General features: G+C 39.8%; 1 protein-coding gene across 1 annotated transcript in view; it reads right to left on the bottom strand.

The window, feature by feature from the left end:
* Positions 1 to 24,225, bottom strand: part of OPN5 (opsin 5) — a 31,995-nt gene that overhangs the window by 5,714 nt on the left and 2,056 nt on the right. The window contains exons 2-4 of the mRNA XM_031667603.1: positions 21,743 to 21,862; positions 16,426 to 16,590; positions 12,832 to 13,166 (exon numbers count right to left, since the gene is read on the bottom strand). Of these exons, the coding sequence (XP_031523463.1) occupies positions 12,832 to 13,166; positions 16,426 to 16,590; positions 21,743 to 21,862 (620 nt within the window). The remainder of the gene's footprint in view (positions 1 to 12,831; positions 13,167 to 16,425; positions 16,591 to 21,742; positions 21,863 to 24,225) is intronic.

Below are 24,225 nucleotides of genomic sequence, written 5' to 3'. Positions count from 1 at the left end.
TTAAAAACTCGATGGAAAATATATTCACCTTGATGAAATTTTTTTTTTTTTTTTTTTTTTTTTTTGAGATGGAGTCTCGCTCTGTCGCCCAGGCTGGAGTGCAATGGCCGGATCTCAGCTCACTGCAAGCTCCGCCTCCCAGGTTAATGCCATTCTCCTGCCTCAGCCTCCTGAGTAGCTGGGACTACAGGGGCCCACCACCACGCCCGGCTAGTTTTTTGTATTTTTTAGTAGAGATAGGGTTTCACCATGTTAGCCAGGATGGTCTCGATCTCCTGACCTCGTGATCCTCCAGTCTCGGCCTCCCAAAGTGCTGGGATTAGAGGCTTGAGCCACTGCGCCCGGCCAACCTTGATGAAATTTTAAATCATCATCCATATTCACCTCAGGAAACAGAAACTCTGCCCTAGTTTGAAATTCTAATTTGCATTTTCAGAAATTTCTATTAAATGTTATTTCTTTTGACTCAAATTTTTCTCAGGTTTGAGGCTCAGATAGTGGAAATCACTAGGTACATAATGTAAAATAAGTCATTGAGATTCAGCCAAAGTGGCACAGTTTTATAGAACAATACTTTTCCAGAAAACACTTTTCACTCTCACAAAATTATAATCACCTTCAGGACCTCTTTATTTTCAGACCAAAGAATAATTAGTGATAGGGTTTAAAACACCCTCACAAGTCTCTCACCATCTGCAATTCAGTCCCTTTAATAATGTGGTCCTAATTAGTGCTGTATAACTACCTACCTGACCCCTATACATCATCTCACTTCAACAAACTCTTTTCAACAAGTCTTTGTGTAAGACACTATGCCTAGTGCAGTGGGGTAATACCAGTAAAACCTAGAGCCTGAGTTGTATCCCTCTAGAATACAAATAACTACAGTACAAGGCTGAATATGATTTAAGTGGCAGCTCAGAGGAAGACACATGTACATCCTATTGGGCAAATTGGGGAGTTTGTTTTTTGAGACGAAGTTTCACTCTTGTTGCCCAGGTTGGAGTGCAGTGTTGTGATCTTTGCTCACTGCAACCTCTGCCTGCCAGGTTCAAGAGATTCTCCTGCCTCAGCCTCATGAGTAGCTGTGATTACAGGTGTGCTCCACCATGCCTGGCTAATTTTTCTATTTTTGTAGAGCCAGGGTTTCACCATGTTGGCCAGGGTGGTCTCGAACTCCTGACCTTAGGTGATCCACCCACCTCAGCCTCCCAAAGTGCTGGGATTCCAGGCATGAGCCATTGCGCCCAGCCTATCGAGGAAAGTTTCAAAGAGGACATGCACCTTGACAAGTAGAAATAAAGAAATAGTGGTGAAACAAAGTAAAGGCATAGACAGGAATGTGGGAGGTCAGTATAGGAACCAGTGAGCTAGTCACTGTGGTATGAGAAAGCAACAAAGGGAAATGAGGCAGGAAAGAAAGATTCAGGGTTTTGTATGGCATTATTGAGCTTGCACTTAATTCTATATTATTTGAGACACTAGTAGGTTTTTGAGCAGGAAATATGATGAGAGCTCTGCTTAGGAGGATTAGCCTGTAGAGGAAAATGGCACAGAAAAAAATAGAAGGTAGAAAGATCATTGTTTATTCATTCAATCAACAAGCTTCTACATGCTTTGTGTGAAGGATAAAGCAATAAACAAAGCAGACACATCCCTGCCCATGTAGAATTTCTACTCTTGGCAGGTTTGACTGGGCAGTCTAAAGAAGAAATCAGAAATTAGAGTATTGAGACTAACAAATGCAATCAAAACTTTGGTTTTTATTTAAAACTTGTGCTATTTCAGGCCCTAATTAAAAAAGCGTACACTAACTTCAAAGTATCCTTACACACTGTTATCTACTAGGATATTCCTTCCGTAAAATAAATTTGAAATCTACATTCAAATCAGTCTTCTGCACAGTAGACATCTATTTGTTTGGGGCGGGGGGTTGTTTGTTTGTTTGTTTTACCTTTGTTTCCACCTTCCCAGTGTATCTCTTCTACCTTAGCATCACCAGCACCCCTCAACCTGCTAGGCTGCTTTATGAAGCTGACATCATGGGCATCACATGACCCAAGTCTGACCAAGCAGAGGACTACACATTCCTGGCTACGATAATAGGAATAGAGAGCAGCACATGACTCAAAAGATCTTGATCAAACCCACCTTGGGGATTTTATAAAGTTCCAGGAAAATTGGACTTTCCTATAATCTCTGAGTAAGGATGCAGCTATGCCAGGTATCACTTCCTTTTACTCCCATCCCCCACTTTAAGAAGCAAAATAACAATTCCCAACATCAGGGTCATGACAAGTTCTAGAGAACCAATGATAAGGAGTGAGACATACAATGTTTTATTAGTAATAATTAAAGCAACACTATTTGTGAATGCCTTTTTTGTTTTAGACGGTTGACTGGATGTGTTTTTCCCATAACAAGGTCATATGTGTGCACGTGCATCTCAGTACGCTTTAGTGGTAAGCAAGAAATGCTCCACAGCCTCCGGTCTACTTGGCCTGTGAAACAGCCTGTCTATGGGGTGTGTTTGCCCTGGAAACCCACCTCTGTGGGGTGTATAAGAATGAAACATGGAAAATCTGCCCTAAAGTCTCAGGTTCTAAAGTTCCACCCAAGAATTTCAGAACTTATCTCTGAACATTAACTGCAGCATGCACACACAAAAACCCTTAATAATATCGATTTTGCTCCATTTTGCAAATAGAGAATCTGAATCCCCAGGAAATGAATCAAGTGAGCCCAGATCTCCTGCATGACCTGCAACCTTGCTTTCAGTTCTTGGCCAAACTGTCACCTGTGCTTAACAGTTTACCTGTCAAGTTCCAGTGTACACATGCAGCTCTCCCATTGGACTTGCTTTTCTATCTTTCTACAAAGCTTACCCAGGAGAAATTTTTATTTAGTTATGTCTGTGTGACTTTTGCTTGTAAATGGAATGGATGCCTCAAGGCTCACAGTGAGGGCCTTCTTTTTCTAAATCCCCAAATAAACACTGACTATAGAAATAAAGCTTGCTTTAGCAGATGTCTAGGGACTTAACATAGCTCCATCTTTGCTTCTTTGGTGAGTCATATGATGAGTTCACAGTATCCCAAAAGCTGTTTTCTGTGTTGCTGCCAAAGTCATTGACAAAAAATAGATTAGCACTTAGTCCATAATATTTTCTACATTTTACGTGTTTTCTACTTTTAGAAGAGTGTGCAATTGGGGAACAGGAAAGACTTAAAACATTTGCATTATGTTATCCTTCTTAAAAGGACATAGAAGAATTAAATATACTGCAGTTTTACAAACACATAGCAAATGAATCACTGTGGTTTTTCTGGGATTAGAATAAATCTAAATACTTTAAATTGAAAGACTTAGAAATTGAGTTTAAAGCCGAAAGAGGGATAAAAGGCTAGATCTAAAAAGTACTACGCAATGTTATTTATGTTTCTGAAGTGAATACAAAGTTAATATAAGGGACATTCACTTTCTATAACCTTTTCATTCTAAAATATACTCCCCAAAATATTAAACATTTAAATGTAAAAACTATTTTAAGATATAGGCCACGAAAGTTTTCAAAACTTTCATGTTACACTCCATTTTTGTCAACACTTTCTACTCAGCTTGGAATACATTTAATCTTTTCATCAGTCTGTTTTTGACTTTCCTCAATTCTAAATGTGTCTTAATTTTTATTTTCTAAAATCTCTACTCCAGATATTCTTAAGCCAGTTCTAACACAGGCTCCTGTACCCATCAACTTTTTCTAAGTTGTTTATTTTTTTTAATTACTTCACTTTTATCACTGCCTTTTTGGGTCACTGGAAAAGCAGTAAGACTTCAAATCCTAAATTAGACAATTTTTGTGGGCGGAAATTCACAGGGTACGTGTTTAGCTTCTACAAAAGAATCACACATCTGCAACCCAGTTCATTTTAAGTACATCATGCTGTAGAGGACCAAGGGATATAGCCAGTTTCTAGCACCAATTCAAGCTGGCATTGTGTCACAAAAGCAGTGTTGTCCGTAATTGCTCAATTCCAATTAATTAACCAATTAAAGCAATAATACAATAATGTGGTTGAAAGTAAATTCTCCAAGGCTATGCCTCTGGGTCTAATACATCTGAAGCATTCCAGCAGGTAAGGTTTCTAAGAAGGAGTTTCCCTCCTTTCAATGTGCTGAGGCAGTGTGGAATAGTGGGAAGAGTCATTGGCATGGAGATACTCTGAGTAACTCCGTGATACTAGTCGTGGTTCGGCCCCACTGACCAGCGTGAGTGGGGCAGAATCACTGATTTTCTAGGAACAACTATTTCAGAGGTGGTGCCCAGCTCCTCTCTCCAGGCTCCTTTGATCAGATGCAAATAAGACTTCAGCTAACACTTGAAGCTGCATACTACCTGGAATAATAAAATAGATGAGAGGAAGATATAGAATTGATGTGAAAGTAAGGTTGAAAAAGAGGGCCAAAGAGATGAAATAAGTTCCCCGTCAATAACAAGATTGAATTGCATTACAGAACCAATTAGACTGCGGATAGCAAAGATATTTCAGTGGCTAGAGTGAGATAATGTTCCCAGGAGAGATCACCTCTATGCATTAGGGAACAGGAAGAATGTGCATCCTGTCTGCTTCAGGAGACAGCGCAATTGACGGGAGCATGCGGGTGACAAGATTTTGTTTTTCTAGCTTGGGTCTAGCTAGCAAGTATATGGATTTGATTCCAACCAGTAAGAAAATAATATTAAAAGACAGTAATTCCCATTATGGGACTACTACCTTCCCTGTATAAGAGCCACCTGTCACTGAGTGACTCTACCAGTGACAAGCAGGAAGGGAGGGATCTTGACAACTGTGACCTACCTTCTTTGGTTCCTTCTCAAACACACACAAATAAGAGTGGTGACACTTACTTAGCTTTCACATTACCTTTTAAGAAATTAAGTAATTTGACAGCTTTGAGTGTGTCTAGTTGGAATTTCTTCCTTCTTTCTATTTTATCCACAGAATGATAATGAAGATCAACCATCCTAAACCTTCCTCCATAAACTTGTAAAGAAAAAATTTCTGACATCTTTGGTGTACATTCCATCTGTGAATCCTGGTTGTGATCTAAGCAATAAACATGAATTCATACTTCAAAAAAATCAAGAAAAGAAAAACAAGAATTTCACACTTCCCAATTGCAATTTTCTCGAATCTTAAAATACCACTACTCTATAAACAAGCAAAAACTGCAACTGAAAAGAGAGGCGGCAAATTAGGTCATGTCACTCTATGCATCTGTGTTTTGGGGTTTTGGTCCAAAACTGAACACAATATTTCCTGACTAGGCAGTGGCTGACTTAAAGAACAGAAAATAACTTACAAGTATCTGGTTCAACAAAACAGGAGAGACTTCACTATTGGTTATAGATGGCCCAAAACCCTTGAAGTGAGGATATGCGTCTTGGAGAGGAACAAATACTCAGGTTGGAAGGCCATGTGGTTTTAGTAACAATAGCTATTGCCAAAGACCTTTAAACAATTGAACAAATCTAGTCATTTTCATAGACACATGGAGTTTAGAAGGTAACTGAGATATCATTTCATTCTCTTTCTCTACTTTCTTTCACAGATGAGAAAACTAAGGCCCAGGAAGATTAAATGATTTGCTCTAGGTTTAGTTCATCAAGACGCTGAGTTGCAAGCAACAGAAATTGACTATGGGTGAGTGAGGCAGAAAATACATTTATTTAAATGATACTGGTTAACATAAAGTAACACTGGGAAACTGCAGTTTCTACTGAGATCAAGCAGAGAGAATGCTACCCAAAGCTGTGACAGAACTGGTTCTGATGCAGAAACCACTGCTGCTGTGGCCATGGCCTCAGGAAAGAATTCCCTGCCCCTAGAGGCCATATCATTACTTCCTGGGACACATTGAGGGCTGGTGCCCAAGTCCATAGCTATAGGGGAATTCTGGGAAATGAGTGGCTGATCTTTTCAGCATCTTTTAAATTAAGAGGCACAATGCTTCTCCTCCCACTCTAAGCAAGGAACAACATGTTGGAAATTCCTCAGATACAGAAGTCTTTCAGCCTCTGGCAGACAAAACAAAAAACACACATTGACTATGTAACACCTCTCAAGGAGCTAGTGGCAAAATTGGGATTGACCCCTAGTTTAAACCTTTTTCATGATTATATTGCTCTGAACTAATCCTTCCTTCCTTCAGGTCATTGTATTAGGTCCTGGGGACACAAAGAGAACAAAAAAACATGGCTGTTATCCACTCAGGGCTCATCAAGTAGTGGTAACAAAGGAAAAAAAGAAAAAAGGAAATGAAGGAATAATCCCCAAATAAGTATGAAATTGTAAATTAATTAAAAATTGTGACATGTGCCAAGAAGACAATGTAAAGGCTGCAATGAAACATTTTAATAGGAGGATCTGAATTCAGCTTTTGGAAATGCTTCTCTGGGAAGTGACATTTAAGCTAAGAACAGAGGGATGTAATTAATTAATTGGTTTGGGTTTTCTTTAAAGCAATATAGTTCAACTTTCCCACAAACTGCCTTAGAGTCCACACAGGGGGTCTTCTGAATCTGACCCTTCAATGATAAATAGCATTTGAGGAGCTATAAAAGGGAGGAGTCGTTTAAGGGAAATGGAGCTTTAAGAGTTTTAGAAGGATTTCACAGTCAATGTAAAAGAGCACAGTGAAGAAAAATGCCCTGTCAGGTATAAAAGAAACAGAGGCACTCAAGCCAGGGTTCAAGGGACCTCTTAACATTCATCAAGGTAATTAGATTAACTTCGTTTATTCAATTATGTATTTATTCAAGTGATCCTGATTAAACAGCTAGCAGGTGCCAGGCTATAGGGTCCAGTGGCAAACAGGAACCCCAGCACTTTCCTTTGCCTCACTTACTATCTTACAAAAGAGAGCTATAAACATGTGATTCAGTAAAATATGACCAGTGTCACCAAAGATAACGTGCCAACTGCTCTGATGGCTCATACATAGCAGGTGGACTTTAACCAGCCAGGGAGAATCAGGAGGGCTTCCTGGTATAAATAAGGGGCACTAAGAGAAATTCAGGTGCCCAGGGGATCTGTATAATAACTGTAGACCTGTAACATTGTAAATGATGGATGTGTGTTAAATGAATTACTATGAAGTACCAACACGTATGGCATAATAATATTTGGAAAAACTAATTCATGCTTCTGGGATTGTCTTCCTGTCATTGTACTGAAACTGTCTTTGCAAAAATTTTATCAGTAAGAAAAATTGTAACAGTGAACTGAGCTGTTCTAACACCCCCATCTTGACTTTCCCTTAATTATTCCTGGGATTGGGGCCAGGTTGACTTTGAGGGACATTTAGGCTCAAGTTTAAATGATAACAGGCCTTTCCCCAAACTCAAGCACTTTTGAAAAGCTAATGGGAGACTATCAAACTGGTGGAAATGAGAGGAGACTGAGTTCTGCTAAAGTGCAGACATAAATGATTGTCAGCCCTTATTCTGGAGGTTATAAGATATGCAACTTCCCCAATTATTCCTGCAAATAACATCACTATTGTAGAACCTATGGCCTTTTGAGATATCTTTTCAGGTTTTTTGCATGTCTGACACTCATAGCTATGCCTGGACCCCAAGGTTCCTGTGGCCCCACCTGGGCAGACTCAGCTCAAGAGGACAGCTTTGACCCCCTATAATTTCATCCCCAACCCAACCAGTCAGCAACAAGCACCCATTGCAGAGCAATCTCCACCCCTTCACCCAAACAGCCTTTGAGATACCCCTCACTTACAAGCTTTGGATAAGATTGATTTGGGTACTAACTCCATTTCCCATCTGGCATGACTGGCCTAATGTCTATTAAACTCTTTATTGCAATGCCGTGGTCTTTCTTTGTGCAGCAGGTAGGAAGAACCCCTCAGGCAGTGACTCTACCATTCCCCTTATTTAATCAGCAGCAAGAGTGTTCACTGCATTGTGTGAAGATTTTTATAAGCAAAAGTACCCAAAGAAGTAAAACCTTCATTTCTCAGCTTCTGAGTTTTAAAATAGAAATTTGAAACTCACAGGAGAAAAAATAATTGAGAAAAAGGGTTTTGAGTGTAGGGAAAAAAAGTGACTTTAAGTATCCACAATCAGAGGCTTAAAGGACTCAGGGCATTAAGATTACTGTGTGAAAAATTTAGAGGATGTACATGGAAATAAGAGCCAGTTTTTCCACTCCCAAATAGGTACAGGGCCTACACCCCAAACGCAAGTGGGGACATCAGAGGAGTTGGTAACCAACCCGGAGAAGGTGTCCTGAACCTAACCCACTGAGCTGAACACCAAGGGCTGGGATTGGGGCTGGAAGAACAATAGCCAAGGGTCGGGGATGGGGATGGAAGAACAACAGAATTCTCAGGGATGTGAAAGCAGAAAACATGTGTCTCACTTCCCAAGGTCCCAGCCAAGACCCAAGACGCACCTGAGGGGTTTCAGCGGAAGGGTGGGGAAGTAGCTTACAGTGCTGATGAGCCTAAAGATGCCTTATAGTTGGAACAACGAAGATGCAAAGTGACCCATGAAAACTGTAACTAAGACCACAAGGAACCCTAAATATCACAGCAATGTCAGAATCAATGAATGACAACACCCAGACCAGGAGTCACCTACCCATTAGCACCGACATTGTGAAAACCTTCCTGAAACTTTTAGGTAATCCTGGGAAGAGGAGAGAAATTACTGATTTGACAGAATTTATATTGATTGTCCAATAAGAAATCAGTTTTACAAGGTCAAATGCAGGCATAGAAATGAGATTATGCTGAGTCATCGAAATATAAAGATAATCATATCTATATCTAGCTGTGTGTGTGTGTGTGTGTGTATATATATATATATATATATATCACACCACTGTTTGTAGCCTGTGAAATTTCAGGCTGCTACAAAAGTCTAGCAAAACCATTGATTTTTAAAATTAATTAGAAGAAAGCTACAAAGTAGAGAAAGGCTTGCAGAGAGAATGCCAACTTTTAGCTTCACGAGATCAGACCCTCAGAATACTGGCCCCAGTAATAACCCAGCTAGAAATAATTAGAGTACACAGAAAAGTAAGTGATTTTGATCTCAGAATCCCGGAAGGTAACCTTTAAGTAATCAGCTTTTAGAACAGGCTGTTCTGAAGATCAGAAGCACCAAGTGAGCAAGCAAATTGACAATCCTGAGCAGTAGCTAAATGAACAAAAAGGTTGCTAAGGCTATGGAAGGGTCCAGTATAAGGTGGTTTCTACTTATTTTTTTTACTCAGTAGGAAAAATCAAGGTCAAAATTGAGTAGTAGTTAAAAATAGTTTAAATTTAGCACAGAAGATGTTACAGTAGTTATGTTTGTTTCTCAATATGGGTTAAATTTTGTCTTACATTTTGTGTACAAATATTAATAATTAGAAACATTTTGTGTTTATGTTATTTTAAGATAGGTTTATATAATGTGTACATAAATAAATGAAATATAGACACATTATTAATATATTACATATTATGTGATATGTCATTAAGTATATAAATTTAAAGAATATACATATATACATAACAAAATTATGCATATGTATTTCTACACTTCATTTAACATTTCTTTGGTTAACCTTGTCTAGAGTGAGCCTAACTATTTGATCTACCCAGTCCAAGTCAAGCAGAATAACACAATAAATCAAATTAAATGGCATATGTGCTGAGCTATACCTCATATGTATAATGAGTTCCAAAAACATTGACTCATATGTATAATGAGTTCTAGAAGCACTGACTGGTCTAAACATTGACTAGGTTCATTTTTCAATATGGGTTGAATTTTAGCTTAAATTTTCTGCACAAATATTAATAATTAGAGATGTTTTGTATTTAGGTTATTTTAATACAGGTTTATATAAACAAAATATAGACACATTCTTAATATAGTATTACCTATTATGTGCTATAATATCACTTAGTATATAAATTAAAAGAATATACATATATATATAACAAAATTACACATATGTATTCCTACACTTTGTTTAACATTTCGTTTAACCTGGTCTACGGCGAGCCTATTTTATCTACCCAGTCCAAGTCAAGCAGAATAATAACAAATCAAATTAAATGTATATGCTGAGCTATACCTCATATGTAGAATGAGTTCCAGAAGCATTGACTAGACAAACTGCTCACTCCTCAAGAATACACAAGAAAACAAGATGCTAGAATGTGAGAGGGTCAAGTTGAGCAGTTCAACTGACAGGAGAGATGATTTATTGAGCAAGGTCAACAAAGTGTCAAGGCCAATGACATAATAGTGGATGGCAAACAGAGAGGTGAGTGGGATGGCAAAAAGAAAGCACATTCTCAGACAATGCAGCAACTGTATGCTACATCAAACTACAGGGCAACAAAGTAAACTTCAATGTCACATACCAGTGTGATGAATGTCCACACATCGTTTCCTGGGCACACTTCCACAAACTATTGAAAAGCAAAATTTTCATCATTGGTACAATTGCCCAGTTTCCAAAATAGTACCTGATACAAAGTAGGATTTGCATTAAACCTAATTCAACTTTAACTGGGATTGATTTATTTAAATTTCTTTTTTGAAAGTTGCAGATAAGAGCTAAAGGGAGAGCCAGAAATGAAGAACCTAACTCATAATGCTTCATTTTGTGAAAATATTTTCCTACTTTATAGCCAATTATAAGACAGAAGAAGATCATGCTTCCTGAATCTGCATTTTTGTCCAAGAACTGTTCTATTATTAAGCTATCAGTACAGATTTAGAGTGATGAAAACGTCCCTCAAAGCTTCCTCTACTCGGCACATAGACTTTGAGCATAACAGTCAACTGGAGCCATCAGGAATCTAGCTCACAATATGTAATATGGTTTGGCTGTCCTCCCACCCAAATCTCATCTTGAATTGTAGCTCCCATAATTCTCATGTGTCATGGGAGGGACCTAGTGAGAGGTAATTGAATCATAGGGGCAGGACTTTCCCATACTGTTCTCATGATGGTGAATAAGTCTCACAAGATCTGATGGTTCTATAAAAGGGAGTTCCCCTGCACATGCTCTCTTGTCTGCCACCGTGTAAGACATGACTTTGCTCTTCATTTGCCTTCTGCCATGTTTGCTAGGCCTCCCCAGCCATGTGGAACTGTGAGTCAATTAAACCTCTTTCCTTTATAAATTACCCCATCTTAGGTACATCTTTATTAGCAGTGTGAGAGCAGACTAATGCAATATGCAACCAAGAGATCTTTGCATAACTCCAAAAATTCTGCAATTTGGAGAGAGGCATATTACTAGAACCAAGGCTCTGACTTACTAAAAAGCCATCTCTTATCTGGAGGGAACTGTGTTTCTCTGGGTCCCTGAGACCAGTGGTCTCCAAAGTGAACGTGAGAACACTTGAAGGTAGGACAGCAATCAACATCATTGATTGAGATACAGGAAGAAGTAATTATAACTTCAATCTACCTTTATTTTTATCTTTAAAATAGAAGACAAAAATGTGGGGGTTAAATAAGAGGGTGTTAATAATTAATACAAAGCTTGATGGTATTACCTGTATGTCATTTAATATTGAGGGCATGTGTTGGAAAATATTTTTTCAGTACAGGGGCAAAAAATCATGAACATGTGAGGACCACTGCTTTAGACTTTACCAGTAATACCTAACAGTCATAAGGAAAAAGGAGAAACCACGGTTGCTTTCACACCTTCTATGCACCAGATGACAGAATAATATGCTTTATCTCTTTGAATTCCCACCATAACCCAATGAGACAGATATCACTATTCCTGTTACAGAAGTGAGGAAATAGAGATTCAAGAAAGCTAAATATCTAGCTCTAGGTCACAAACCTGGCAGGTACTGGTGATGGGATTAAACTCTAGTCTTGTTCTTTTCCTTACTCCACAATATCTAAAGAACTGCCGCCTCTGAAACTATCATTTACCAAGGTACTCAAGCCTGCAGAAACCGCTCGTGTTCTTAACAAAAGCTTCCCATGGTAAAGCACATGTGGTAAACTCTTACACTATAAATAATTCAGGTGGTAGAATGTCCCTAATGATGTCCCAAAGCCCATGCAACACAGTAAATACTGTGAGGCATTATATGACTCATAAAAGTTATCCTTATTACTGAAATAATGAATATGAATCCAGAGTACCCTATTTAGTAGAGAAGATAAGCCCTCAATGGATGGGTTATACAAATTTGGTAGATATTAAAAATGTGTGTGTGTGTGTGTGTGTGTGTGTATGAGAGAGAGAGAGAGAGAGAGAAGAGAGAAGTGGGGAAATAGAGACAGAAAGAGGAGAGAGATACCACAAAGAAAGGCTTAGCCAATCATCAACAAAGTTCAGAATTATGTAAAGAATAGAGATTCTAAGTTCTCTCAGTCTCCAACGTTCCCTATCCATTTTTTTTTCTTTTTTTTTTCTTTTCTTTGAGACGGAGTCTCGCTCTGTCGCCCAGGCTGGAGTGAGTGGCACGATCTCGGCTCACTACAAGCTCCGCCTCCTGGGTTCACGCCATTCTCCTGCCTCAGCCTCCCGAGTAGCTGGGACTACAGGCGCCCGCCCCCTCACCCAGCTAGTTTTTTGTATTTTTAGTAGAGACGGGGTTTCACCGTGTTAGCCAGGATGGTCTCGATCGCCTGACCTCGTGATCCGCCAGCCTCGGCCTCCCAAAGTGCTGGGATTACAGGCGTGAGCCACCGCGCCCGGCCTGTTCCCTACCCTTTTTACCCTATGAAGTTGTAAGTGGTCAGAAAACACGTGTGTAAAATATTAGTGCAGTTACCTTTGTCAGTTTCATTTCCAGAACATGACTGCTGTGGATCCGACTGTCGAAATGAGCTACTTCTTTGGAAGAGGACTTAACCTTGGCAATGATCTTTACGTAGGAGAACACGATCACAGCCGTTGGGAGCAAGAGGCAGAAGAAGAGGATGTTCAGGATGAAAACCTGGCCCCCTACCGAGGCCTGGGCCAGCCACCAGTCCAGGGTGCACGAGGTTCCGAAGGGCTCAGGTGCGTAGTCCCCCAGACCTACCAAGGGCATGGTGGTCCAGAAGGAAGCATAGGCCCAGATGGCTGCCAGGCAGATGTAGGCGTGCTTTCTTTTCAGCCAAACCCCTGGAGGCGGAAGAAAAGCATTACCCGGATGTAATCTGCCCTACACCCAGATACCTCCCCTCGATATGTCAAATTCCACCTCCAAAGATTTATTCCATTGATTTCTGGGAGACCTGGGCAGATAACTGAAGCCTGAGGGAGAGTGGAGTAAACGGAAAAAAGTTCCAGAGCTTGGGCCTTTCTCCAGGAGAACACAATTGGAAGGTTTTCTCTAGGCATCTGGGAGCTTTGGGAGGGAGAAGTGACAACAGCTGGGAAAAGGGACAGGAAAGAGATGAGAGGATGCTGAAGACAATGGAGGCCCTTGAGAAAACATCTCGGAAAGGGTGTGTTAGTGGATCATCCAGGGAAAATCCTTCTGGGAGGTGAGGAATCACAGAACATGGCTTGTGTCTTTAAAATGCCCTTCCTCCTAACAGCTTTTGTGTTGCTAGTCTCATCTGGCTTCCTAAGAACTTGTGGAAGGGGCTTGGTGGCTCGTGATCATTACACAAATGGTTTGAGATTAAAGTGCTTGACTGTGTTTAGTAATTTGTGGAGCAGGTTTGGAATCTTCAAACATCATTCACACAACAATCGCACTCACACAGCCACAGCGGGAGAGGCAGAGAATCTAGGTAGGTTGCATCATGTTCTGCAAAGTAATTCTGTGAAGATATTTTCAGGAAGACAAAAAATGAGCTCCGTTTTTCAGCACTAGTTTCTGTTAACCAAAAGAGAATTCCAAGCGGAGGAAATAGTGCAGTCATCTAAGAAAAGCTGTAAAGCACTAGTGATCATTTTCAGAGTTCAACACAACCACCAAAGACAGATCGGCCTGATTAAGTGCAGCAGCCTCCACAAGAAATTACCTTCACACCTCACTCATCACCTCAAACGAAGAGGGCCGGGAAAGTGACTCTTTACTGCCTAGGTTTTGTGTCAGCAGAGAAGAAATATCAAAATATATTCAATAAAAGCTAAATGCTTACTTCAATATAGACTGAGAGCCTGCCTCTGCTTAGTGCAATGTGGGGTTTGGAAAGTCAGTAAGGTCTAATTCTTCTGTGTCTAGTCTTTGACTGACCTTGTGCATGCAAGACTATGTTGCATATGGGTTAAATAAAATAATGTAAGGGGCCTGCTTTGCAGACTAGAAGGTGCTACATTAACGTGAAAGTTTTACTCCTGTGTAAGTATATCTCATTTAGCGCTAACAAGAAATATAACACATTGTTTCTATATTCTGTTGTCTCCATTTTTTTTCAAATATGTGGCATTTTGTGTCATGAAATGCAAATTTCATGCCCAACCAGATAGGGGTAGCAATCATGTAGCCACATTATAACTCAGCTCTTGCTTCTCCACTAAAACCAATGAAACATTGGCACAGGTAATCACATATATTCATGGGAATGTGCATAGGCATACGTATAAGCATTTATGGTTAGGGTTACTTGTGAGGTGTTTTATACTTACATTCCAGTATGGTGAAAGGCTGTCAAGTACAGGAGGGAGTAGATTAGTAGATTGGTTCTGTGTTGCTCCAGAAGTCAGAACTAGGACCAATGGGTGGAGGTTACTGGGAGGCAGTTTTGTCTTAATATAAGGAATAACATTGTAACAATGAGAGCAGACCAATCAGAGAATGGGCTGCCTTGTGCAGTAGTAAGCTCCCCGTCACTGGTCACTGGAATTATTCGAGAAGAGGCCAAGTGGTCGTCTCTCAGGGATGCCTTAAAACAGTTTACCACGTTACATGGGAGAAAAGTCTACACGTCCCCAAGCGACCTTCTAATTCCAACATTCTGGGACGCTGTGTGGAGGGTTTAATAGTGCATCAGATTAAATGATGAAACCACACTACTGAGGTTCAACCTTAGAAGAAGCTGGAAAACATACACAGTTCCCACATATGGAGTTACGGCCTGCAATGATCCTGGGAGTGGGCGGCATCATCTCTTTAATTGACAAAGCCTAAACTCAAGAAAATATTTAAAAACAGAGGTATCAGGGTTTAGTATTCCTCAAACACTCTCAGGAAGTTTAACTATTTTGCCTTCTTATCTATAAAATTGACAGTTAAATCTAAAATCTCTTTGGTATGAGCAAAAATAAGTCTATAGAAAGAATTAGAGGTTGACGTCACACAGAATATGTATAGTTGTATATTTTATATCCTACTGGAAATTTTGATTCAAGCTATTTCTATTGGAAGTTTTAAATGTTTAAAAAAGGAGATGTAAATTTAAAAAAAAAAAAAAAAAAAGTAGTGCTGGATGATGAAGAGGATGGCTCACAAGCTCCCACCTCCCACCCACCCAAGAAGGGATTCTTTGGAGTTTGGGGAATGTAATCTATAACAATATAAAGGGAAATTCTACCACATTGACAGTGTCGGGTCAACTTGATTTTTCCCATCTCAGTCTCCAGGCCCTGCTCTGACACCACAGTCTGTCGCCCGTCACAACCACTCTAATCGACAGATTGACAATCAAAGCAGCTTTATCCAGAGGAAGCCTGTACTATTCCTTGGTTTGTGCCTGGTTCTCAATATTAAACTTAAAGGCCCAAATGCAGTTCTCTCAGGTTTAATAAATTCCGAGAGCTCCAAGAAACAAAAGCGTTAGAAATTATTTTTAACCTGTAGAATGGTCTAATCATTAAAAAACATATATTTAGGCCCTGGAAACTTATATTCTGCTGATTCACCAATTCTTGTAATCACTCATCTTTCTACCAACCAACGCCACAAAAAAAAATGTGTTGAGGGATATTTCTACATGTGTGTCCTTGCATGCAGAAACAGCTACATGACTCTAACTTGGAGGTGAACTTTCTGGAATTCCTTATCTCTGAAATTACAGGGAGCGTGAGTCCTAAGGGAGAATCTTAAACAGCTTTTCTTACAATTACACTTACTAGGTGGGGAATGAGCTAAACATCTTGGACTTAACACCCTTTCGATGCACTTTATTTCTTTTGTTTGCATGGAAAACATGATAGAAGCTTACACACTCTACGAGAAAATGATACTTTTTTAAAGCATTGTAACAAAACACCAGACATTACTATAAAATACGTATTAAAAGAAGTCTACTTTGACATCGGTTAAAATCCTTAAACATGTCAGAACAAGATGATAGGCTATAAATAGAAATATTCTTGATCTCTGAGGTTGTTCATAATCTTTGTTTATTACCTGCATAAAACATGTACAGTTCTAACACTCAATCCACCTAGCTTTAACTGTCAGGGAATGAGAAACCTGCCAACTTACCATAAGATAAATAGCAGATTTTCAAATATCGATCCAGGCTGACAGCAGTCATGGTGATAAGGCTTCCACAGCCAAAGAAAAATCCAGCCCATCCATACCAGCGGCAGCCAATCCAGCCAAACACCCAGCGGTGGCAGAAGCAAGAGATGATGGTGAACGGCTTGCCTACAACTAGAGCACCAGGTGACTTGTCAACAGAGGTTCCTCTGGTTACTATTTCCCCGCCTACCTCAACTCACCTGAACCTCCTCCCCTAAAGCACAGGACGCATGTGAACACACACACACACACCCGTTCCTAGATTAATAAAAGTCCAGCAGTTATCTATGAATAAACTCAGTTTGGAGCTACCCAGAGAGGACTTTCAGTCATCCCAATAGCCAAAGACAGTGAAAGGATATAGAAGGAAAACGTTTAAGTAAGTATTACTTTTGAAAAAACTGTCTCAAAGAGACCTGGTTTCAGGAGTTACAGACATGATACTAGTAGCCAGGGACAACGATCTTGTCACTTTTAACATTTTATTGCAGTCCTTCATTCGAAAGGCATAGAGAAAGGGGCAACATATAAAACCTCTGAGAGAAAATACCCTCTTCAAGCACAACTTGTCTATTCTACAGAAGTTCTTTCTCACACTAGTCTGTTCCGATTTTTTCTTTTTACCAGAAATAGACGTTAAGTTTTATTAAATGCTTTTTCTGCATCTACTGAGGTGATCATAACTTTTTTTCTCATTGAATCGGTTAATGCTGGTTACTAATAGATTTGTTTTTGAAACATACTTACGTTCCTGGGACCAATGCAACTTTTCTTAATAATAAAACTCCCAGAAAATTGTCTCAATGAATAGAGGAAAGAAGAGATGGAGAAAGAGAAAATGAAGAAAAAGAGGAGAAAGACAAAAAAATATGCAAAATGGTGATTTACATCCACCTCATCTTCCTCCAAGTGGGATATTTTAGAACCAGTACAAAGCATGAGATTCCTTATAATGCAAAGGGGAATTTCGTTTCTGTTTTCTTTTGGCAGCTGCATCCTTCTAGCAGGAATATGGTTTCTAACACCCCAAGATAACTTTGTACTTTAGGAGTTAAGTGTCTGTGAATGGGGTTTGGGAGAGGAAAGAGAGAGGTTCTCTATCAGAGAAAGCCTTAATTAGAGAAGCAGGGAACTAACTGCTGTGAATATAGAAAAGGGGGAGGTTTAACAGCACTCTGGAGAATAAAGATTCTAAAGAGCACTGGAGAAAGAAGGTGTGAGTTCCAGACACATTTTAAAGAATGATGTGGACAACTTTCTCTGAAATGTGAATTTGTTCTTTTATTTAAAAAATAGAACATATTTAGTCTTTTGCTATTTCCTAGTTATTATCAATGAATAAAGAGTGCTTAAGAAACCCCAGAAAGTTGAATATTCACAGGGAAGCAATAGGATGCGGGGAGGTGAAGTAGGGAGAATAATTATATAGCCCAGCAATTTTCATGTGTATTCCTGCCTAGACCCCAGAGGATTCATGGAGTTCTTCTACAAGAGAGTGAGAGAGGGAGAAAGAGAGAGAGTGGAGAGTACCCTGAAGGGGAAGTAGGTAGGTCATTTAGGGAAAGAAATATTAAGCAGCCAAGGCTCCATGCTCCACCTTCTGTCAATCAGGAAAGATAATTTTTTCACCCGTTTTATATATTCAGCTTCTAAGTCATCTTTTTCAAAGAAAAAAATTCACTGTTTTAAAAAAATTGTTTAGAAATTGTATTTAAAAATCCTTTTTGTTGAGGTTAGAACCAGATTTCCACATTTCCTTCTGTTTCAGTTCTTTCTTTCTTTCTTCTTCTGTTATGTCTTATTCAAATATGGTATAGCTATTTCAGTAAATATGAGGTCCAAGCTGTTTACAACCAGATCCAGATTTCTAAGATTTAAACTATTTATTCCTCGGGCCTCCATTAGAATTTTTTTTTTTTTTTTTTTTTTTTTTTTTAACTTTCTAGAAAGCATTCTTCTACTTTTACATAATACCCTGTAGCCCTCCCTATTCAGTTATTGTATTCGGTCCCCCAAATAAAAAAAAATAAAATGTGCTGAGGAAGCTCTTCAAACCTCTAACTGAACTACATCACAAAAGAAGGTTCCCTAACCTCAATGCTTTAGGAAAGCTAAGTAACTGATATTCACAGCCTCCAGGTGCTAGCGCCCAGCCCTCCCAGGTGTATTACTCTATGGTATACAAAAGTTTTCAGGAGTTCCTGTTAGTTCAGTCAATCAACACATATGTACCGAGTGCCTTCTGCAAGCTGGACACACATCTCCTCTAGTTGTCTAGACGGCTAGTGCCACCTTTCAGCTTGCGAGACTGGGTGCCCTCATATGAGAGCCTCCTAATTCCAGTAAGTCCACAAGGAAATGGAGTGTAAAGTAACTATTTGGGTTTGTGGGTTTTTTTCCCGTTCAACAACTAATTTTTCAATGCCTAGTGTTTAAGAAACACAGAGCAAGGTGCTAGAGGACAAAGTGGACATCAAGACTGACAAGTTTATTTTCTAACAGGAAAAGCAGACACACTCAAAAAAACCTAAATTTGTAATATAAGATGTGGTATGACAGAACGATAGGTAGTGATTAGTACAGCGAAGGAAAATAAAGCAGAGAAGGCAGGTAGATGGAAATCGTTGTTTTACGTAGAGACATTAGGGAAGACTTCTCTGAGATGTGACATTTAGGTAGATATCTAAATCGGTGGGAAAGAAGTCAAACAAACTTCTGGAGGGAAAGGATTAGAGGCAGAGGAAACAGCAAACTAAAAGGCTTGAGGTGGGTGTCAGCCAGGTGGGTGCTAAAGGCAGCAAAAAGGCAAGTGAACGTGACAGAATGGAGTAAAATTACATCTGTTATGCCTGGGATCCTGATTAGCAAAAGCGATTTCAGGCTTCCTTCTTCAGTAGAGCTTTGGATTAACCTTTGGGGTGTCATCTAGAATGTCTCTCTCTCTCTTCCGCTTAATAGAATGTTTCCGGAACCCAGTTGCGCATTAGCATTGCTGGAGGGGTTGTTTTGCTTTGCTTTGAAATATCAGCATCCAGGGTTCCATCCCTCGCCACAAATCTCCCAATATTGTCACTTATCTGGAGCGAGTTCAGGCATTTTAACACCTCCCCCGCCCAGGTTATCCTAATATAACACGACTTTCTCCTAAGAGGTTAGCCTAATATAACACGTGTATATAATATGCACGACTGGGAGCCCTTGATATTTAGTCAACAAGTATTAGTTGCATAGATGCCATACATCTGGCCTCTAGGAGGTGCTTATAATGGAATATAGCTGAGCAAGAAAAAAATAAAGCAGGCAAAGTTTTAAGGTTTATTGGAAGGGAAAATGTATTATAGATGCTCAGAAGTTGAAAAAATGATCTGGGTTAGAGAAAGCTGTTATATGAAAGAAAATGGTTTCTGGTGAATTACTCTGAAGACATAAGCAGAGTAATGAGGTGGTTTGTGCCATTCTAGAGCCGACTTGCTTGGCTGAAAGCATGTTTCAATGCATCAGGCCAATTAAGGACATTTTTATTCAAGCCTAGTCTAATTCAGCAATGAGCCTGCTATTATTCACCGATGAAGGAGGTGGCTGGAATGACAGGTTTCATTCAGGCATGTTAAACTCAATACCAGGTAGAGCACCTAAGGGGCCCGCGCGGCGAGCTGGCCGGGAAAGCTACCGTTCCTGTTGCGACACCGCCATCGCGTGGCAACGGGTGAAAATGGCAGCCATTCTGCAGCCTCACAAATCCCGTGGGGTTCGTCCTGATTGTTTTCACAGCACCAGGCATGTCGTGTTCTTCTTAATGTGCATGTGCATTCATCATAAGGGTTCATAATGTTTATGCAGGTCCATACTCAGTAAAGCCTTCCCAGATAACCCAGACCATCGAAACTCTGAGTGAGCACACATCTGCTATGTGCTAAACTGTGACTCAGAACACGGAGGATTAGTATTGAGCCTTGTTTTTAGAGATTGGCAGAAAAATCCATTTATGAAGAGAAAAACAAATATCAGAAAACTCTTTTTTTAAATTAAGGTCTCGCTTTTTCACCCAGGCTGGAGTGCAGTGGTACTATCATAACTCACTGCAGCCTTGAACTCCTGAACTTCATCAAGTCCCAGCTATTTTTTGTTCATTTGTTTTCTGTAGTTTTACCCAATACCCAGACTTCAAGGATAAATTTGTTTTGTAGAGGTGAAGTCCCACTACATTGCCCAGGCTGATCTTGAACTCCTAGCCTCAAACTTGATACCCAACTCAGCCTCCCAAAGCTTTGGGATTACAGGTGCAAGCCACTGTGCCCAGCCAGAAAACATTTTTTAAAGAAGGCTTTTGATGGGAAACTACTAACAAGTTTCTAATGGTAAGAGGAGCTGCTGTATACTGTTCAAACAGATTACCCGACTCTAATGACCTAAAAACCAGAAGATAAAAGCAGGTGTTGGGATTCAAGGACAGATTAGAGTCCGTCTAAGCAACTCTGAAGTTGTATAGAAGAAGGTGAAGAATGATTTACTTAAAATGGTTTGTATTTTTAAAAGTGAATTATGGTGAAGGAGAAATCTTATTCCAACTCCTCCTTGCCGTGTTATTAGAGAAGTGAAAAAGAAGCCAGTGGTTCTCAATTTTAGCCACACATTAACATACCTGTAGATTCTCATTTTAAATATCCTGATGCCCAGGTAACATTCTCAACCACCTAATTCAGAACTTCCCCAGATGATATTTTGTGAGTTGCGTTTGAGGACCACTGAACCAGAAGCTTGCTATGCTTCAGATGTGTCACTAAGTCATGATTACATATATCATCAGCAGGGCACTTCTTTCCTCTTCTTATATTCACCTCTCAGCTGTCTTCAACTGTCATTTACCCTTCAAGATTCCTGTTGATGTTTATTTTAATCAGACTTCCATAAGGGTTGAAGAGGTGTAAAGAAGCTTAAAATATTGACCCGGGACTTGCCTCCTGATTTCTGGTTTCTGAATCATTTAGCCCACTACAGTTTGAGACATCTGAGGTATCATGTATTATTTCAAATTGTGCCTTCAGCATCTAACATGCCTGACACACAGAAAAGACTCAATAAATATTAAATGAATCATCTTGTCAACCGGACAGCACCCCATTGATTTACCACAAAAGTCTGAAAGATGATTTGTGAAGCAAAGAGTGGAAGGAGATATGAAGGGAAGAGATGTCAGGGGGTGACGTCTGAGACAGTGAGTACTTTAGAATGGGGCATAGTTTAAACCCACAAAGAAAAAACAGCATGGTTGTGTTACCTGAAATCCCCAGATCACAGACAGCTAAATTGATAGTCATTATTTCAGCGGGTCTCAGCTTCTTCTTTCGTCTAGAAGACATATAAAGGACATATCCATTTCCAAATGTAGACAGAATCCCTACAAGGAAAAATAAAAATTCCCATCGTTAACACTAGGATTTAGAGTTCACTCAGATATGAAACACTTCTCAACTTCAAAAATGGACACCATAGATTTAGAGGGTAGTGAGAGGACTCTAAATAAAAAAATCTAAATTAAGAAGATGAAATAAAAAGCATGAGTTGTGAGTGACAGGCCAATGGGGCAGGAGTCAGGGATTATAAGACTGAACTTACCCAGAAAAAGGCATCGCTAACTTCCCCGCGAGGCTCAGGAAAGTGTGGGAGTCCCAATGGTCAGTTCTTGTCCTGGCCCCCAGGGGTGGAGCACTTTCCTCAGCCATTTTTATAGATTATTGGCTTTATAGAACTCCCTCCCTCTGATCAGTAGGGTTAAACCCTTAGCTCTTGATAAATTCTGAAGATGAAGCCAACCAAAGAAGGTGCCTTCAGCATCACTGTGAACTCCTAAGGGAGCGCCAGTGTTCAGGAGAGGCAGAGGCCAGGTATGGCTGGCGTAACTCCCTTCAAGAAAATGGACATCTCCCAGAGAAGCCCCAGGACTTTTGCCTCTTTGGGAGACATGGACACTGAGTGTCTGGCAGATAGGACAGCCTTCAGCTGCTACTGGACTAGACATCAAGGGTAAGTGGGTGACAATCGAGAACCTGGGCACTGTCCCTCCCACCAAGGGGAGAGAAAGTGACCCTCAACCCACCGAACCTACCAACAATGCCAGAAGTGTGTTCCCACTTTTTTCATATCCTTTTATTAATGACTAATTGCCTTTGGCATTACAATGAAACTGTTCGAAAGTTCTTACACACCCAGTTTAAATCCAAAAAGACCCAATCCCTACTGACTTTATTTAAGAAAAGAATACACCTACTTCCATAGCTTAACATGTAGAGTAGATTTTCTTCAGGAATTCTTGCTTCATAGTGTAGCTGTGTATAAATGAGAATCTGGTACAGCTGCCTTTAGTAGTAAGGAATAAGGAGAGTATTAACAGGAGAAACCCAGAGTTTGCTGTTTTAATTTCTACTTCTCCACCACCATTCATTTTGGGGGCAAAGAAAGAAATGTGTGATTCAGCTGATGGTGTGAAACCACCAGGAGCTAACTGCATTGTGCTCTTAGGAAATTCTGACTCCCTGGAGTCAGCACTGCCTAATGGTCCATTAAAACCTCTTTAGCTTTCATAGAGCAGAAGAAGAGAAAAGTAAAAGAGATTACGGAGTTCCAGAGCAAACCAACTATAATGAAACTTAGGGCTCACTCAAGGAAACCAGCTAGGAAAGCAAAATGAGAAAACGTGGCCTGAAAAATTATAAACTTAATGCCACCTACTTTGTATCCAAAAAGAGTGAAAACAAGTATCCATTTTCATTTGATACCCAAGGCTCATTGAAACACCTTTTATCTGTCTACCTCTCTTTTGAAAGTATTTGTTTTCTTACTTTTCCTTCCTTACATTTTCTTTACTGACCTTGCGTCCTAAGGTTTTACCCAGTGCCCAAAGCATTATCAAAAAATAGTCACCTCTCTATTCATTACATGTAAATTATTCTGACAAGCAGTATGTTATAGATAAGTGTCAGGAGAAAGCAAATGTATTCCTAATATTAGTGAAAAGACAACCAGATTAAGAAGACAAAGACCCAAGTAGGGACACTTTTAGGTGATAAAATCCTATCTCATTTATGGATATAAAAATGTCATATATATTAACTATTAATAAACTTAGTATTTATGATAATAGTAAAAGTGTGGACGGTAGAAAATGGGTTTGTAATTTCTGTCTCCTGTATTTCAAACTTAGATTTATATTGTTATATTTCAATTGTCTCTTAAGACTTCTAGTATTTAACAAAGCCCACCAAGAATGTTTATTCCACTCTGGCCTCTTAAAAGCAATCTGGACGCACACATGTTGGCTAGGCGCGGTAGCTCACGCCTGTAATCCCAACATTTTGGGAAGCTGAGGGGGGCAGATCACTTGAAGCCAGGAGTTCGAGACCAGCCTGGCCAACATGGCAAAACCTGTCTCTATTAAAAAAATACAAAAATTAGCCAAACATGGCGGTGCGCACCTATAGCCCCAGCTACTCAGGAGGCTGAGGCATGAGAATCACTTGAACTTGGGAGGTGGGGGTTACAGTGAGCTGAGATCGTACCACTGCACTCCAGCCTAGGTGACAGAGTAAGACTCTATCTCGAAAAAAAAAAAAAAAGGAATCTTGTCACATCTACACTAGCCTATTCTAGGAGAGTGAAAACCAGACACACGGCCAAGTCCAAGAAGTGGATCTAAGGTGAGTCCAAACCCCTCCAGCTGACCCCTCTCCTCACCCTGCATGACTGTTCTCTAACATACCATTG

This window comes from Papio anubis, chromosome 6, assembly GCF_008728515.1.
Source record: "Papio anubis isolate 15944 chromosome 6, Panubis1.0, whole genome shotgun sequence".
Classification (NCBI taxonomy): domain Eukaryota; kingdom Metazoa; phylum Chordata; class Mammalia; order Primates; family Cercopithecidae; genus Papio; species Papio anubis.
This window is presented reverse-complemented; position numbering and strand designations above follow the sequence as displayed.